General features: G+C 39.8%; 1 protein-coding gene and 1 long non-coding RNA gene across 6 annotated transcripts; both read right to left on the minus strand.

Annotated features, from left to right (window-relative positions):
- Nucleotides 1–1,051: 1,051 nt before the first annotated feature.
- On the minus strand, nt 1,052–2,586 carry LOC110890319. Its single transcript, XR_002564408.2, has 3 exons — nt 2,265–2,586; nt 1,417–1,685; nt 1,052–1,274 (listed from the first exon to the last, which is right to left on the minus strand). It is a non-coding gene; the product is annotated as an uncharacterized LOC110890319 (long non-coding RNA).
- A 6,653-nt stretch (nt 2,587–9,239) lies between these two features.
- On the minus strand, nt 9,240–17,388 carry LOC110890321 (phosphatidylserine decarboxylase proenzyme 2). 5 transcript variants are annotated; one of them, XM_022137914.2, is made up of 21 exons: nt 17,108–17,388; nt 15,859–15,938; nt 15,592–15,616; nt 15,028–15,087; nt 14,882–14,950; nt 14,637–14,732; nt 14,519–14,569; nt 14,349–14,432; nt 12,563–12,654; nt 12,325–12,480; nt 12,046–12,242; nt 11,156–11,256; nt 10,977–11,024; nt 10,758–10,904; nt 10,569–10,664; nt 10,409–10,483; nt 10,223–10,315; nt 10,051–10,137; nt 9,899–9,949; nt 9,664–9,796; nt 9,240–9,444 (listed from the first exon to the last, which is right to left on the minus strand). In XM_022137914.2, exons 1-20 carry the CDS (start codon nt 17,303–17,305, stop codon nt 9,665–9,667), a joined length of 1,938 nt encoding a protein of 645 aa, XP_021993606.1. In that variant the 5' UTR covers nt 17,306–17,388; the 3' UTR covers nt 9,240–9,444; nt 9,664. The 5 variants fall into 5 exon arrangements, with proteins under 5 accessions (XP_021993606.1, XP_021993607.1, XP_021993605.1 ...); XM_022137915.2 differs by lacking the exon at nt 9,240–9,444 and having other exon boundaries at nt 9,462–9,796; nt 14,637–14,729; XM_022137913.2 differs by lacking the exon at nt 9,240–9,444 and having other exon boundaries at nt 9,462–9,796.
- Nucleotides 17,389–17,881: the final 493 nt, after the last annotated feature.

Genomic DNA, 17,881 nt, shown 5'->3' on the forward strand with positions numbered 1-17,881 from the left:
CTATATATATTTATAAAAAAATAATTAGTTTTCGGATATCGGATAATCGGATTATCCGAAATTTTTGAAATTCATATCCGGATCCGAATCCGAAAGTTCGGATTATCCGGTTTTCGGATATCCGAATTTTCGGATATCCAAAATTTCGGATATTTCGGATACGGATTTTCGGATATTTCGGATTCGGTTTCGGATCCGGATTTTTTTGAACACCCCTATCAATGATTAGGTGTCAGCCAATGATTGCTCAATCATTGGCTCTTTTGTGTGGAATAAAATTGGGGGGATGTGTGGGTTTTCATTTGGATGAAATATTATTTAAAAAAAAACTTTATTTATATTTTTTTTAAATTGTTGTTATAATAAAAAAATATAAACATTTATATTTATTATTATTTATTGTTATAAAAGGAAGGTATATAAATGTCATTTTTTATTTAATATATTTAGAAAAATGGCAACATTTTTATTAGTTAATTATTATTATAAAACGTCAATATTTTTATAATTAATATTATAAAACTTCTACATTTTTTATCAAGTGTTAGTATAAAACGTCAACTTTTTTTAAATTAGTATTATAAAACATCAACAGTTTTTTAAATTAGTATTATAAAACTTCTACATTTTTTTATCAAGTGTTAGTATAAAACGTCAACATTCTTTTAAATTAGTATTATAAAACTTCTATATTTTTTTATCAAGTGTTATTATCACTAGTACAGATTTGACTAAAAGATGCGGTTAAATTGCCTATGAGATGCGGTTATAGACCCGCATCTTATGGCAAGGCATCTTTTGGCTATACGCCAAATAATGCGGGTCCAAAAGATGGGGTTCTAGAACCGCATCTTTTAATATACCAACAAATAAACTACTTTTCCCTATTATACTCAAAAGATGTAGGTTATATAACCACATCTTTTGATATGTTAACAAAAACATTTAATTTTCTTAATATTATATATTATATATTAATCTCCAGGAAATTTTATTAAAAATTTCTAGTAAATTATATCATCAACAAATTATCTAAAAATGAAAATAAATATACAAAAAACAAAATTAAATTAGAACCAATATAATAGAACCCAAGAATACAAATTACAAAGGTTTCAAAGTAACACAAGATTACAAGAGTTTTAAAGTAAGATAAATACATATATCTCTAAAGATGATAAAAGTGATATACAATAGCGTCCCGAACTGATGTCATCATACTTGCACCCAATACCATCGTCTTCAATTCATACTTGCAACCAGAACCGTATTGTCTAACAAAATATAGCGTTACATTAATGCACAACATTAATAATTGTATGTATCCAATTTAAACAAAATGCACAACTGCACGAGTCAAAATGAAACTAAAGATGAACATGTACATTGTGATATTGCTATCAAAGAAATACATACCTCTTCCTTTTTTAATGCGCAACAGAGTTATCTCTTTAGCCTAGTATTGTTCCCCATGCTTTATATTGTTTCTTGTCCTGAAATCTTTATAAGACGAAATGTTAAAATGATCCCTTCCAAGTAAACACACCACATTCATCAATTTGAATGTCTACTTGTGAATTGAACTCGTTCTTTCATTTCGGCATTTGCAATCCAATTTTCCTTAAATTGCTCCATCATTTTGAGTTTCTTTGCTCTTTCTTTTTCTTTCTCCAATCTTTTTGTTTCTTTCACCAGCCAACAAAACAAACAATTAGATCACACTTTTAAATCGATATAAATACAGAAGTAAACTTAAAACTAAACGCCCATTGATCTGTATGTTAGTAAACTTAAAACTAAACATCCATTGATCAATATCAAAACTAACATTTTTTAAATTAAAAATAAAGAACTAAAAAAGTCCAACTGTTTATTAATTAAGCTTAATACTAGCATAAAAAATACTATACAATAAAGTTATCACACAATTGAGTTATACTGAAGCCCTTATCTTACATCCACACAACATCTATTTGTTCGAGCATTAAAGTTGATTAAAAACACCCATATAAAATACACAATGTACTAAACACCATCACTACTCGATAATATCTACTGAAGCAACATCCAAATTCAACAAAAAAAACCAAGTAAATCAACATAAGCTTTTACCCAAACATGTAACAAATAAAATTTGCAAAAAAATAGTTGTATCGATTGTAGCCATTTCAGCGAAATCATGTCATAAATAAAAAAAAATCAACTTAATCGTAGATCAAAGTTGATACGGACATCCAACATTCAGAATCTAAATACACATTTACCTGTAGACCAACATGAGCAGATCGAGAGGTAAAAGTTTCTCTCCCTACTTTAACACTTCACTCTCAAAATCAAAGAAGAATAAGAGGGAAAGAAAAGAGGGTTTTGTTGGTGAAAGAGGAAAATGTGAAACCCAGTTGTTGTGTAGTATCTAATTATCTATAGGCTGATGAAACATTGAAAATTGAAATGGTGGGAGGGAACTCAATTTAGAGGAGGGAGCGGGAATTGAATTAAGATTGGGAGGGAATTTGGTGAAATGGGGGGAACAGGTGAATACAAATCAAATTTTGGGAAACTGAGATTGTGATTTGAATTGTTGAAGTTTGAGAGAATGGTGGCCGTTTGATTGTGATTAGAATGGACGGTGGATGAGGGGTTTGGGATTGAGATCCGTGTGGTGTGCTTTCTTGTGATTTGAAAGGTGGGATATATCAGGTTATTTGTTTTTTTTTTTCTTTTTAAATTTGATGGTTACTAGAAAAAAATAATTAATGTTACAAATGAAAATGAAAGTTTATTGATGTCTTGTTGTGTGGTATAATGGTATTATTAAATAGTTTGTTAGGAACGGCCGAAATACATCAGATTAATGTATCTTTTCTTAGATTTTATTAATTTTTCACTATGTCATATGTCATATGGTGGTGGTGGTGGGTCGGCTGGGGTGGTTGTGGTGGTGGTGGATCGGTTGTGGTGGTGGTGGTGGGTCGGCTGGGGTGGTGGTGGTGGTGGGTCGGCTATGGTGGTGGTGGTGGGCCGGCTGGGGTGGTGGTGGTGGTGGTGGGCCGGCTGGGGTGGTTGTGGTGGTGGTGGGTCGGTTGTGGTGGTGGTGGTGGGTCGGCTGGGGTGGTTGTGGTGGTGGGTCGGCTATGGTGGTGGTGGTGAGCCGACTGGGGTGGTGGTGGTGGTGGTGGGTCGGCTGGGGTGGTTGTGGTGGGTCGGCTATGGTGGTGGTGGTGTGCCGGCTGGGGTGGTGGTGGTGGGTGGGTCGGTTGTGGTGGTGGTGGTAGTGGTGGCGGTGGTGGTGGGTCGGATGGGGTGGTTGTGGTGGTGGTGGTGGGTCGGCTGGGGTGGTGGTGGTGGTGGGTCGGCTATGGTGGTGGTGGTGGGCCGACTATGGTGGTGGTGGTGGTAGGTCGGCTGTGGTGATGGTGGTGGGTCGGCTATGTTGGTGGTGGTGGTGGTGGTGGCTCGGTTGTGGTGGTGGTGGTGGTGGGTCGGATGGGTGGTTGTGGTGGTGGTGGGTCGGTTGTGGTGGTGGTGGTGGTGGGTCGGATGGGGTGGTTGTGGTGGTGGTGGTGGGTCGGCTGGGGTGGTTGTGGTGGTGGTGGTGTCCCGGCTGGGGTGGTGGTGGTGGGTCGGCTGAGGTGGTGGTGGTGGGTCGGCTGGGGTGGTGGTGGTGGTGGTGGGTCGGCTGGGGTGGTGGTGGTGGTGGGTCGGCTATGGTGGTGTTGGTGGGCCGACTATGGTGGTGGTGGTGGGTCGGCTGTGGTGATGGTGGTGGGTCGGCTATGTTGGTGGTGGTGGTGGTGGGTCGGTTGTGGTGGTGTTGGTGGTGGGTCGGATGGGGTGGTGGTGGTGGTGGTGGTGGTGGGTCGGATGGGGTGGTTGTGCTGGTGGTGGTGGTGGGTCGGATGGGGTGGTTGTGGTGGTGGTGGTGGGTCGGCTGGGGTGGTGGTCGTGGTGGGTCGGCTATGGTGGTGGTGGTAGGCCGACTATGTTGGTGGTGGTGGTGGGTCGGCTGTGGTGATGGTGGTGGGTCGGCTATGTTGGTGGTGGTGGTGGTGGGTCGGTTGTGGTGGTGGTGGTGGGTCGGATGGGGTGGTTGTGGTGGTGGTGGGTCGGTTGTGGTGGTGGTGGTGGGTCGGATGGGGTGGTTGTGGTGGTGGTGGGTCGGCTATGGTGGTGGTGGTGTGCCGGCTGGGGTGGTGGTGGGTCGGCTGGGGTGGTGGTGGTGGTGGTGGGTCGGCTGGGGTGGTGGTGGTGGTGGGCCGACTACGGTGGTGGTGGTGGTGGGTCGGCTGTGGTGATGGTGGAGGGTCGGCTATGTTGGTGGTGGTGGGTCGGTTGTGGTGGTGTTGGTGGTCGGTCGGATGGAGTGGTTGTGGTGGTGGTGGTGGTGGTGGGTCGGCTATGGTGGTGGTGGTGGGCCGACTATGGTGGTGGTGGTGGTGGGTCGGCTATGGTGATGGTGGTGGGTCGGCTATGTTGGTGGTGGTGGTGGTGGGTCGGTTGTGGTGGTGGTGGTGGTGGTGGGTCGGATGGGGTGGTTGTGGTGGTGGTGGGTCGGTTGTGGTGGTGGTGGTGGTGGGTCGGATGGGGTGGTTGTGGTGGTGGTGGTGGGTCGGCTGGGGTGGTTGTGGTGGTGGTGGGTCGGCTATGGTGGTGGTGGTGTGCCGGCTGGGGTGGTGGTGGTGGGTCGGCTGAGGTGGTGGTGGTGGGTCGGCTGGGGTGGTGGTGGTGGTGGTGGTGGGTCGGCTGGGATGGTGGTGGTGGTGGGTCGGCTATGGTGGTGTTGGTGGGCCGACTATGGTGGTGGTGGTGGGTCGGCTGTGGTGATGGTGGTGGGTCGGCTATGATGGTGGTGGTGGTGGTGGGTCGGTTGTGGTGGTGGTGGTGGGTCGGATGGTGTGGTTGTGGTGGTGGTAGTGGTGGTGGGTCGGATGGGGTGGTTGTGGTGGTGGTGGTGGGTCGGATGGGGTGGTTGTGGTGGTGGTGGTGGGTCGGCTGGGGTGGTGGTGGTGGTGGGTCGGCTGGGGTGGTGGTGGTGGTGGGTCGGCTATGGTGGTGTTGGTGGGCCGACTATGGTGGTGGTGGTGGGTCGGCTATGGTCATGGTGGTGGGTCGGCTATGTTGGTGGTGGTGGTGGTGGGTCGGTTGTGGTGGTGGTGGTGGTGGGTCGGATGGGGTGGTTGTGGTGGTGGTGGTGGTGGGTCGGATGGGGTAGTTGTGGTGGTGGGTCGGTTGTGGTGGTGGTGGTGGTGGTGGGTCGGTTGTGGTGGTGGTGGTGGGTCGGATGGGGTGGTTGTGGTGGTGGTGGTGGGTCGGCTGGGGTGGTGGTGGTGGGTCGGCTATGGTGGTGGTGGTGGGCCGACTATGGTGGTGGTGGTGGTGGGTCGGCTGTGGTGATGGTGGTGGGTCGGCTATGTTGGTGGTGGTGGTGGTGGGTCGGTTGTGGTGGTGGTGGTGGTGGGTCGGATGGGGTGGTTGTGGTGGTGGTGGGTCGGATGGGGTGGTTGTGGTGGTGGTGGTGGGTCGGCTGAGGTGGTGGTGGTGGGTCGGCTGGGGTGGTGGTGGTGGTGGTGGGTCGGCTGGGGTGGTGGTGGTGGTGGGTCGGCTATGGTGGTGTTGGTGGGCCGACTATGGTGGTGGTGGTGGGTCGGCTGTGGTGATGGTGGTGAGTCGGCTATGTTGGTGGTGGTGGTGGTGGGTCGGTTGTGGTGGTGGTGGGTCGGATGGGGTGGTTGTGGTGGTGGTGGTGGGTTGGCTGGGGTGGTGGTGGTGGGTCGGCTGGGGTGGTTGTGGTGGTGGTAGGTCGGTTGTGGTGAGTCGGCTATGGTGGTGGTTGTGGTGGTGGGTCGGCTATGGTGATGGTGGTGGTGGGTCGGCTATGGTGGTGGTGGTTGTGGTGGTGGGTCGGAGAAACTACGTTCGTATTTCAGATTCATGAACTAGAACGCCGATCTACGTTCGTATTTGACAATTAAAGAAATAATAATAATAATAATTCATAAATAAAAAACTTTGTTATGAGATATATACAATTCGTTTTATAAAAAAAAATTGACATTTAATAATAATTATAAAAATTGGCATTTTATAATATACAATTTATTTCATAAAAATCTGAAGTTTTTAATAATAATACTTAATAAAAAAACATATGCATATTTTTTATTAAAAATATACACAATTCATTTCATAAAAATATAAAGTTTTTATAATACTAACAAAATATTTTATAACAATATTTTATAAAAAAAATAATTTTCTTAATATTTCACAACTTCCCCATACAAATACCCTATCAAAATAAAGTTCCTTACACCTCAATCATTGGTAATCATTGGCTGACACCTAATGATTGGCATTAATTAGATGATAGGGGGTGTGTAAATACTTTTTTCAAACGTATTAGGCAGGGGTATATGGGTGGGGTCAGTTTGAGGCGTATTGGGCAATGAGGGCCGTATAACTTACTTTTTCTGACATAATTAATGCACTCAAACCCTATACAACCCTCATTGCCTTATACAGGGCTGCTAGGGGGGTGTGTCATTACTTTTGGGGGATGTACCAATACCCTCACCCTAAAAGATAGATCTACGGTTCGTTTTGGATACAGATACACCACCAAAACCAACAGTAGGGCTGCGAATCACTCCCGAAGATACAGAAATCACCACTCCGGTTATAAATTCGGGTCTAAGAACACCACTCAATTTGCCACAATTGAGCTAGCATAGACACAATCAATTTAACTCAAAATCCATTGAGATAAACCAACCAAAGAGAAAAATCTCATACTCAAAACACACTAACTGTCATTCATTTACTCATGCACAATACATATAGGAAATGTGGAAACTAAAAACAACCTACGTGGCTAACATTTAGGGAAGTGGGATAACTAACTTGAAAATGAAAAATAAAGAAAATAAAAATAGAAGAAAATAACATAAATGTGTGTTACACAGACAGAACGTGGGTTTTGCATGAGCATGCGATCCAAAGACTCATAGAATCCATTTGAATAAAATGACCGAGGTTTGGCTCATTTTGGTCGACCCACGTATGCCCGACTGTGGCCCAATCGGGTTGGCTATCACCTCCCCTCTAAGTAGGGTTGTCCATTTTTATCGGAAGCTCGGCTCGAATCCGAAGCCACCCAAACCTGATAAGAGAATACCCGAAGAACCGAACCCGACCAACCCAAACTTTATATGGGTTGATTATCGGGTCACTATTTCCCAGCCAAACACGAAACCCAAAAACAAACTCGAATATTTATCATCTTTTCTTATAGACGTGTTTTGGTTTGGCCGGTATTTGGTACACTAAGTTTTGGGACTTTTGAACATTATCATATCATATTGTCAAATGATATTTGAAGTTTGATGATATTTTTTAGTAGCAATATAAGTTTTAATGATATTTTGTAAAGAAAGTTAATGGGGTACGACTTCGAACTTCACAATAAGCCAGGACGTGAAAATTTAGTTGTAGATGCCTTAAGTCAATGAGATACATGAATATTTCAAGGAGAACAAAAAAGGGCAGTAGCTAATCAAACAATTTTTAGCTGACCCAGCCGGTTTCCTACACCATGCATTATGTGATGTGTTAGTATATGTGCATGGGAAACTTTTAGTGCCTCCAATTCCAAATTTGAGAAACAAGTTATCAACTGAGTTTTGCTCCTCTGCAACAACCAAACGCATTGCTACAACCTTTTTGTCTTAGTGACGAGATGTTGCGGCCTTGGTTCAAAGTTGTCTTGTTTGTCATGCCATCAATACTCCTAATCATAAGCCATACAGGCGACTTCAGCCGCTACCAACCCCCAAATCACCGTGGTTGGATATCTCCATGGACTTCATCACGAACCTCCTGCCATCTAAAGGTAAAATATCATCTGGGTTATGGTAGATCAGCTCTCTAAATTCGTTCATTTTCTGTGGGTACCCACTCATTATACTGCATCTCCGTTGGCATCCATTTTTATGCGGAAAATTTACCGGTTGCATGGTCTTTATAAGACGATCTTCTCCGATCGTGACCCGCTTTCCATTAGCCGTTTTTGGTCTGAATTGTTTAAGCAGATGGGTACCAATTACTATTGCATTCGAGCGCTTACCATCCCCAAATGGATGGTCAAACGAAAGTAGTAAACTGATGTTTAAAATCGTATTTACATGCTTTCGTTTTCGATAAACCGGCAAGCTAGCAAAAGTATTCGTATTTAACTGAATTTTCTTATAATACCAGCTTTCACACATCTATCAATATGACTCCTTTCAAGGCAGTACATGGTAGGGAGGCTAAATCAATCCATGATTATTATCCATACTTCATCAAGACAACTTCAATAGACTCCTCACTGATTGAACACCAATGGAGGCGATTGAGAAGTCTAAGGAACGTATGATTAAAGAAGAAAACAAAGATAGTCTGAAAAAAGAATTCAAAGTTGATAGCTTCGCCTACCTTCGTTTGCAGGACTATCGTCAAAAATCAATCAAAAAATGGAAACAGCGTAAGCCGTCGTGACGTTTTTTTGGCCCATACAAGATTTTTGAACGGATTGGAGAAAGTCGCATACAAGCTCGCGCTACCGTCCGGATAAAAAATACATGATAGGTCACGTCTTCCATGTCTCTTTATTAAAGAAATTATGGTGCCATGCCTTTAAGGCTTTAAATGATGGTAATGTTAAAGATTTTGTAAGTGGTGACTAACTGGATTACTTGCCAGAATCGATCATTGACACTCGAATCAACGACAGGGGGAACCAGGGGGGGACCTACCCTTTGGCCAGGGTGGGCAGCCGCACCCCTTGAAAAAAAAAATTGTGTATATTTTAGGCAAAAAAACCTGACCGCAACCTTTGAAAATATGGTTGAACACCTCATCCGCACCCCCAACAAATAATTTTTGGGTCCGCCACTGGAGGAACATCAAGCTTTAGTGAAATGGGAGTAAGAGAGGCTACTTGGGAGGACCTCACTATTCTTAAACTAAAATCAGGGTTGTTACATTCTCCCCCGTTAGAGAAATTTCGTCCTCGAAATTGAAGTTATGTTATTCTCTAAGATTTGGTTAGTCATCCTACACCCAAGTGTTTATTCGGACCTTCATGAAAGAAAGCAAGAAATATAAATAGTTGATCTACAACTTTGCTTCAAAAATATCGAGAACAAGATATTAACGAGTATGAAATATAAATAGTTGATCTACAACGTTGCTTCAAAATATGTTAGGAGAGCCTCATAATTCATGCAACTATTTAAAATAGATCATTTTGCTACAATAGTATGGTTTTAAATATTGTTATCACCTTTATCGTTCTATTACTGATTTCTTTTATATGTAAGTTCAATTTTTAGAGCCCATTTCATAACTCGCACACAGCCCCGAGTTCTCGGGGATGGCCTTGTGTAGATGTCATAATATGCAGACCTACAAAACCTAATAAATGTCAAAACAGGCACTATAATTTTCATTTTTCATCAAGATGAATATAACTGATAGTCTGATACACAACATTTTATATATATTATCTTCCTAACGATAATTACCTTTGTAGCAAACATGATGGTTAGATAAAAAATCATGGATGATAGTAGAACTACAACTATAAATCTTCACATACACAATTTTCAAGACCCTAAAACACACCTTAGTTAATGTTTAGTGATGAAAGTTCTGTATGTTTCTTTACGGAGACCCCCAACTGCATTCCAACAGAAACAAGTGTCTCCAGAGATCTCGCGCTTTTAGCCAACAGGTCCTCATCTAGCGCTATCGAGTCCTGCAAATATTATCGGCAATATTACTTATGATAATGCATGTGACGAGACACGCATACAAACATCCATAGGAAAATAATATTAACAAACGTGGAGATACTAACCTTCTCAAAGACACAAATGACTGTACTTCCACCGAAAGAGAAATAACCAAACTGTAATATTATATAAAAATAAATAAATACATGAAATGCAAAAGATATGTGAAAGGTAAGCGATGGTGTAACTATTAAGTGATTAATCGTATTTTTTTAACCTCGTCTCCTTTGCGCACATGGTCTCCCGTCTTTTTAGTAAATGTGATGCTGCCAACCATTGTTGCTCCAACTGCCACAAATGCCACCTGGACTCGAGTTTAAATTAAATTAAAATGGTTAACAACTGTATAATAACTACATCGAGCAATTATAATCTGTGTTTTAACAAACCTTGCCAAAATCGGCAGTAGATATAACTGATACAGCCCGTTTGTTCTCCGTGAAAACATTGCAATACTTGCTATTCACGGCGATAGGATTAACCTAAAAATGAATACAGGAAAAGATACGTGAATCAGAAAGGAAAAACAAATTGTAGTTATCGTGCTATACAATATCATGTGACAGTGTACATACCGTATATAAGGATCCGGGAATATCAACAATTTGCTCAATAGTTCCGGATACTGGAAAATGGAACCGATGGTAGTCCTGTCATATTTTGTACAAGTTAAGGCTTTTAAATATATCTTTTCAAGTACCCGATCGGCAAGTCAAAGAAAAGTCAACTATTTACCTGTGGTGCCAAGCGAAATATCACTAGGGTTCCGTCAATGAAAGCATTAGGGCATGAAATGTTGCCCAAAAGACCTTGGATTGAAAACTTTTTACCCTACAAGTTGCAAGAAAAGACGGATTTATATTATTAATGTAACATTAATATTTTGGTAATCATAATTAACGCATTAATTATTTAAACAAATACCTTGATCCAGAATCTGAGACTTTCTTCAGCCGTTCTAAATGCCATTAAACGAGAATCAGCAGCACAGACAGCCACATCATCACGTTCCGCACAAGCAATTGGCCGTGCTCCAGGTTTCAGTTCTCTTATAAAAAATTCATTAAAAGTCTGCATAAATCTCCTTTATAAGAACTCCAATAACAAATTTACGTAAATAGTAACATTAGAAAGATGACTTGCCTTGAAATGATCCAGAGGGTACTTCACTTCAGCCAAATTGATTTGATCCTAAAATATAAACATTCAGTTGAACCATAAACATTAAACCGTAATTTACATAACCTAGTATAAAAAAATATAAAAGAAAAGACCGACAAGATAATGATTTTAGTATAAATAGATAATACGAATCTTCTTACCTTGAAAAGTTCAAGAAATGCTGGTATGTTTTTAGCAGATTCAACCGAATTCATTTTCTTTCCTTGCTTTTCTGATAGGCTCTGCAATATTTCTTTTGCTCCTGCACCACAATGGATCACAAAGCCAATAGAGTGTCAGATACATTATAATAATGCACAAAATACATGCTAAAAAATAATAAAAATAAACCAAAAAGAGTAAAATGCCATTTTCGTCCCCGAGGTTTGGCCAGTTTTGAAACTTCGTCCAAAGGTTTGTTTTTCCGCATCTGGATCCAAAAGGTTTGCAATCTTGCCATTTTGATCCGGCTCGTTAACTCCATCCATTTTTCTCTGTTAAGTCTGGGGTATTTCCGCCTTTTTTTAACTTTTAGGTCTTTATATATAAAGTGAAAAAGACCGAATTGCCCTTTAAGTTAACTAAAAAACGAAAATGCCCCTGAATTAACAGAGAAAAATGGATGGAGTTAACGAGCCGGATGAAAATGGCAAAAATATCAAGGCCCAGATGCGGAAAAACAAACCTTTGGGCGAGAGTCACAAAACTGGCCAAACCTCAGGGACGAAAATGGCAGTTTACTCTACCAAAAAACATATACTAAAAAGTTAATAACAAACCATAGTTATTAAAGGCGCGAGGCGCACTCAGGGTGATTTGTTGGGCCCGGGGCTTTATTTGCGCCTAGGCGCGCCTGGGCGCTCGCTTTAATAACTATGACTTGAAGCATTGTTATTAAAGGCGTGAGGCGCGCTCAGGGCAGTTTGTTGGGCCCGGGGCTTTATTTGCGCCTAGGCACGCCTGGGCGCTCGCTTTAATAACTATGTAACAAACAAACGTACACAGTAATATCCTGCTTATATACTAAAAAATAATAAAAGATAAAAGTTACCTTTGTCCATAATGCCGAGCCCTACTTTGGATTGATAAATCGCTCTCATCGATAAAACAATCTTTCCATCAATTATCTCCTCTACAAGCCTCTTTTTTACGCGATCGTAAACCACAATATGTGAAGCACTTGAACCAGAGTTCAAGCCTACATCATAGGATGAAACATGGGCCCATTCAGATAGTTTAAACATCCACCTTTAAAACCAATGTCAACATTCATCATCATCATCATAATAATAACAACCATTCATAAAGAAATTAAAGAAAATAATCTCACCCGTAAGAAGCCTGTTTATCGGTTAAAAACCCTCCAGTCATGACCTGGTTTCCAGTGCCTTCATCGAAACATAGTGACATGTGAATCAACGAATTCAACTTATCGGAAATGTTAAGAAGCTCCCCACAAACAGGACAACAGTTAATAAGCGGCTCCCTGCAAAAAGTGAAAAGATTAAAACAAATTAAAAATAAATGTGCAGAAATATAAATAGTAGCATGACATAATGTGGATGTACTTTTCTTGTTGTAGAGCGAGAAGCGTAGCCAGCTCATCCATGCTAACAACACCGTCTCCGTTTTCATCAGCTGCTTTAAAGAGCTCTTCTTTCTAGCAGAAAATGTGTTAAGTTGATTAAAAATTAAAAACAATCTAACAGAATTTATTTAAAATACAATGTCGGTGGCCAATAAGATGATGCCAACCGACATTGTCTTTACTTTAAGTAATTTAAAAATGTGAGATACATAAAAATTACCTTTGGTGCAAGTGGTAGTTTTGTTGGAAACTCTAACCATTGACATGGGTTCGAAACTCATTACAATTTTTGATTATTTTTCTTCTTTGATTCATTTTTTTTATTTTAGCTATTGTATTTTTTTATTTTCTTTTGTTTTGAGGCCTCGCATTATAAGTAAGTTTATTTCGTGAATCCGTAACACGTGGGTGATTTTTTTGCGGTTTCGTTCTTTTATATAAAGTTTTCAATATATTTCAATGCTCTCATAACAACGAGTTAGTTTACGAATGGTTTTGATTTTTTTTATACAAAGTTTCTAAAACTTTGATTGATTTTTCCGGTTTAATAAGCCACAACGTATAAATATTTTTTTTAGTATAATTTGTTTTCTTTCATGAATATGACATGTCAACATGACATAAACGCGTGATACAAGTCGTAACGTGTGGGGAATTGACATACTTATTTTTTAAATGTTTTTACAGATGTCATCGTCGCAAGGTGCGGGTCTTCACACTTGCTCATCTTTGCTACCTCTTCACTTTGGCAATTGGCACTTTTAGCCTTTACTCCATTTTACATGTTTTACGAACTAACCCATTCTGCTTCTAATGTTCTAACTTTACCCATGTACCATATATACTATACGCTTTTAACCTTTTAAGTTTTTTACTAACTTAATTTTCCTTCTATAACTTCCGTTCGCGAATATCGTTTTAGAAAAAAGCTAATTTGTCGTGTTGCATATATAGGTTATATTGAGTTCAATCAGATTCATCTAAACGGCGCTTTCATATGATTAACGCATCACATAACGCTTGGATTAATCCATTCGATGTTTACGATGTACCCGCGTCGCAACGCGCGCGGCTCTCATTACTAGTATAACCTTAAAATCAAAGGTCGGCAGCAAAGCCATCGACCCATTCTACCCCTAACTTTGATATAATGTCGATTCAAAATTAACCCTCTACTTTCTAAATATCATTTTGACCCCCTCAAGTTACTAAAGTTTCGAGGTTACCCTAAAACTAATTTCTTATGTTTTTACTTTTATGTACGTGTCGGTATAAATTCGAGTTCGTCTACGGCTCTACGCTTTAACGTAATTTTTGTTTGGAAACGTTTTAACGTAAATTTTGTTTAGAAACAAATTGGGTCATATATAATACGTTTTCATTCAACGGTATAAATTTGAGTTACTATACGTTTCGTCATAAATTTAGTTCGGAAACGAGTCGGGGCAACTGTAGTCTACACTTTATCATGCCGCGTACAACGCCACCGCACGTGTTTATTTTATGTACTTTTTGAGTTGGTCTGTGTTTCGACGTAAATTTTGTTTGGAAGCAAGTCGGATCAAATATAATACATTTTCATTCAACGGTATGAATTCAGATTACTCTACGTTTCAACATAAATTTAGTTCAGAAACGAGTAGTTGTAGTCTATATCACATCGCATACGGTGTCGCTGCAACGCGCAGCGAGTAAAAAAACTAGTATTGAAATAAAGCCAAACAAACAATTTATCCTAGATGCATGAAAGATTATTTAGCTCAAACCTTCTTTGCTGCCGATTGATTGCCAAATGCATTTATTAGTTCTGAAAACTCAGACAACGACAATTTCCCATCAGCATCGTAATCCTGAAGACATGCAAACTCACAAGTATTAAAACATTAATGAACTTGTCATATTCTAACGATAGGATAAAAGATGCTCGGAGACATACAACTATAGACAAGATACGTTTTGCAAAACTTTTCTCCGTTTCGATTGGGTCCTGCAATTGAAAAACATTAAACATTTATTATGGAAATGGAATGAATATTTATGGAAAAAGTGATAACCTCAATAGAACATGAAACAGATATTTTGCCAACAGGTTTATCGGATGATGATGGATCAAATAACTCAAGCACCGAAGTCTTAGAATCTGAAACCTGCTAAACAAAAAAAAAAAAAAAAACATATATGATATACCAGAGATAATAACAATATAGAATAATGTAACGCCAATGTAGCATAACAGACGTGATTAAAATGTATTTGAGAGTGAACTATGTACGATAAAAAAACATGTGAAAAAACTTACTCGACTGAGGAATTCAAGAACATCAATTTCACAATACCCAACGAGGTTGTTCTTTGATAATCTGTTGGTCTGCGTCACAAGAAACGCAAGAAAGTTTTATTATTTAGAATAATAATTCAAAACGGGTATCATCATTTGTTACAAACCTCAAAAACTGATACTTTTGCGATGCGAGCACCATTTGTCTCCAAAACAAACTTTTTCTCCTGCAGAAAAACAAAATAGAACATATAACGCTTGACATGACATACAAAAATGTAGGACCAATGCACTTTCTAGCACGTAAAGATTCCTAAATGATTATTTCTTGATCTTAAAAGGCATACAAAACCTTAAGTACAACTGACATTAAAAAAGGAACAGGCTATACGTATCCACACACCACTAACAGGTTTTACGACACGTATATCCTTTTGTATCAAGTTATATGACCCGTATAACTTTACAGAAAAGGATATACCAACTTGTATAAGAATAGAATAAGATTTAATACAAGCTGTTTTACGAGTCCTTCGAGATGGTCTGCAAAAGTTATACAGCCCATATGACCTTTTATGACCCGTATATCTATACTGAAACTGAGAGTTGTGACACTGCACACCAGTGACAAGTTATACACCTGCATAACCTTTTATACGGCCCGTACGATATGCGGGGTGGTGTGTGTACAGCAACACCCTAAAAAATTCCAAACATAAAGATTTACTCACTGAGTTCCAGACAGGCTTGTTGGTCCTGCACATTATCCAAAAAAAATAGAATCTTAAAAAAACATAATAGTTATGAATAAAAACAAAATACTTCATGCATTTACAAACATATTAAAATCATCTGCCCCCAATAATTCCTAACAGTTGATTAAAAAAAATACAAATCAAAAAGTGTATCTACTTGTGTACCAAACATAGTTTGAAGTTTTAAACAACCAACTTAAATCCCCCAAAAACCCTAACCAACAGAAGTTTGTGTATCTTAACTGGTCAGAAACATGAGTTCGAAACGTCTGTTCTCCAATTGAAATACAAGCAAGCCACTTGTCCTTAATATTCATCTCCGCCTAAACAAAAACCACATCAGTCATCAAAATATTATCTCAAATCACAGTACAAACTATGCAGTTATAGCGGTCCAAAATCAAATAGCAGTCAAGGTCCACTATACGATATAGCGGTGGTATAGCGGTAATTTTTATATCATGCATAATTTATGTATTTATATATATTTGAAAATTATTAATAGTAGAGTAAACTGCCATTTTGGTCCCTGTGGTTTGGTCAATTTTGCCACTTTAGTCCAAAACTCAAACTTTTTGCATCTGGGTCCTGTGGTTTCAGTTTTATTGCCATTTTGGTCCAAAAATGAAATCAGGTCATATTTGTCTTATAAAATCCTGTTATTTTGTCATTTTCCGCAGGGGCAAAATGATCATTTCTTTTTTAAAAATAAATACCATATTTTATAAGACAAATATGACCTGATTTGCCCCCGAGGAAAATGACAAAATTGCATAATTTTATAAGACAAGTATGACTTGATTTCATTTTTGGACCAAAATGGCAATAAAACTGAAACCACAGGGACCCAGATGCAAAAGGTTTGAGTTTTGGACTAAAATGGAAAAAGTAACCAAACCTCAGGGACCAAAATGGCAGTTTATTCTTAATAGTAATATCAAAATTCGATTCAGGAAGTCCAGCCACGAGAGTCCAGACTCGAGCAATTTAGGATTTAGTAAGTGGAAGTCCAGCGATTTCTAGATTTAGGTTTTATTTTGTTGAATGGTGACTTTAGGCCTCGATTTAGATATTATTTTAGGTTTGGTCCTTTATTTTTGGGTTTATTTCAAACAAATAGTTGAATAATGTGGGCTTTTGGGCTGAAATATAAAAACTGCTAAAAGCAGTGCTACAACCATTATTAAACGGTTTTAGAATAGCGGCCTTTAGCACCGCTATAAGGAACCGAAAGTATCTATCCCGAAAGAAATGCAAAAAAGTGGGTACCGGACTACCGATACCGTTACTACTACTTACTGAAAGTGGTAACGGTACCGTACTACTAGTATTCGAAGCTAAATTGACCCACTAGTAAATAATAAACCGAAAGTACCGATCCCTAAAAATGCAAAAAGTGAGTACCGAATTGGTACCGAAAATGTCACAGTTACCAAATGCTATTCTCTAATGCAAATAGCAATGCAGTATAGGAAGAGAATAAAAGCCTTACACTAAGGAGAGTAACCAAGGCGATGCCGGCGAAGTCGTCGTGAGTGTTGAGTGTTAAAGGGTGGGAAGCGGTGGGGCGATGGTGGAATTGGAGTTTCTGCTTGATTCGGTGGCGATGCGACGGAGGTGGATTCGAATTTGAACCTCCGGCGTCCGGTGACTCGTCGGACGATGTTGATTTTGAAGTTCCATGACCCATTTTAACCTTCGCAACAAAAAAAGATGAATAGAAAGTTGCTTCCCTTTAAGTTTCTGAAAAGTGTTTCACAAAGTCCAAAATGTTATCCAAATCAGAAAAAGGATTGATGTCGTCACATGGGTGTAGATTTTTTCTTTTGTCCTTTCTCTTTTTGTTTAAGGGTTGTATTATTCTTACACCTTTGTGAAATTAAATCCACAGTATACATTGTATATGCCTATACGATGCATATTAAAGTTAGTTTAAATTTTTGGGTCAGTCAAAGGCTGACAATGTCCCCCTTATAAAAAAGTAATACGCATCGTATAGGCCTATATAATCCGTATTGAAGGTGTCGATTTAATTTTCCAATGTAGCTTTTTGTTCACGTGATAGCTTTTTATCACACGGGAGAATAAGCAGCACTTTGGACGGAAAACAACACAGAACGGATAGCGTGGTATGAAACGATAACGAAGCCAACATTGACAGGACAGTGAATTATATTGACATTATGTTTTCATAACCGGACCGGACGTCGAACCGGTATACTTATCGGTTCACTGGTCGGACCGGTTCAACCGGTCGGACCGGATT

The sequence above is a fragment of the Helianthus annuus genome, chromosome 11 (assembly GCF_002127325.2).
Source record: "Helianthus annuus cultivar XRQ/B chromosome 11, HanXRQr2.0-SUNRISE, whole genome shotgun sequence".
Lineage (NCBI taxonomy): Eukaryota > Viridiplantae > Streptophyta > Magnoliopsida > Asterales > Asteraceae > Helianthus > Helianthus annuus.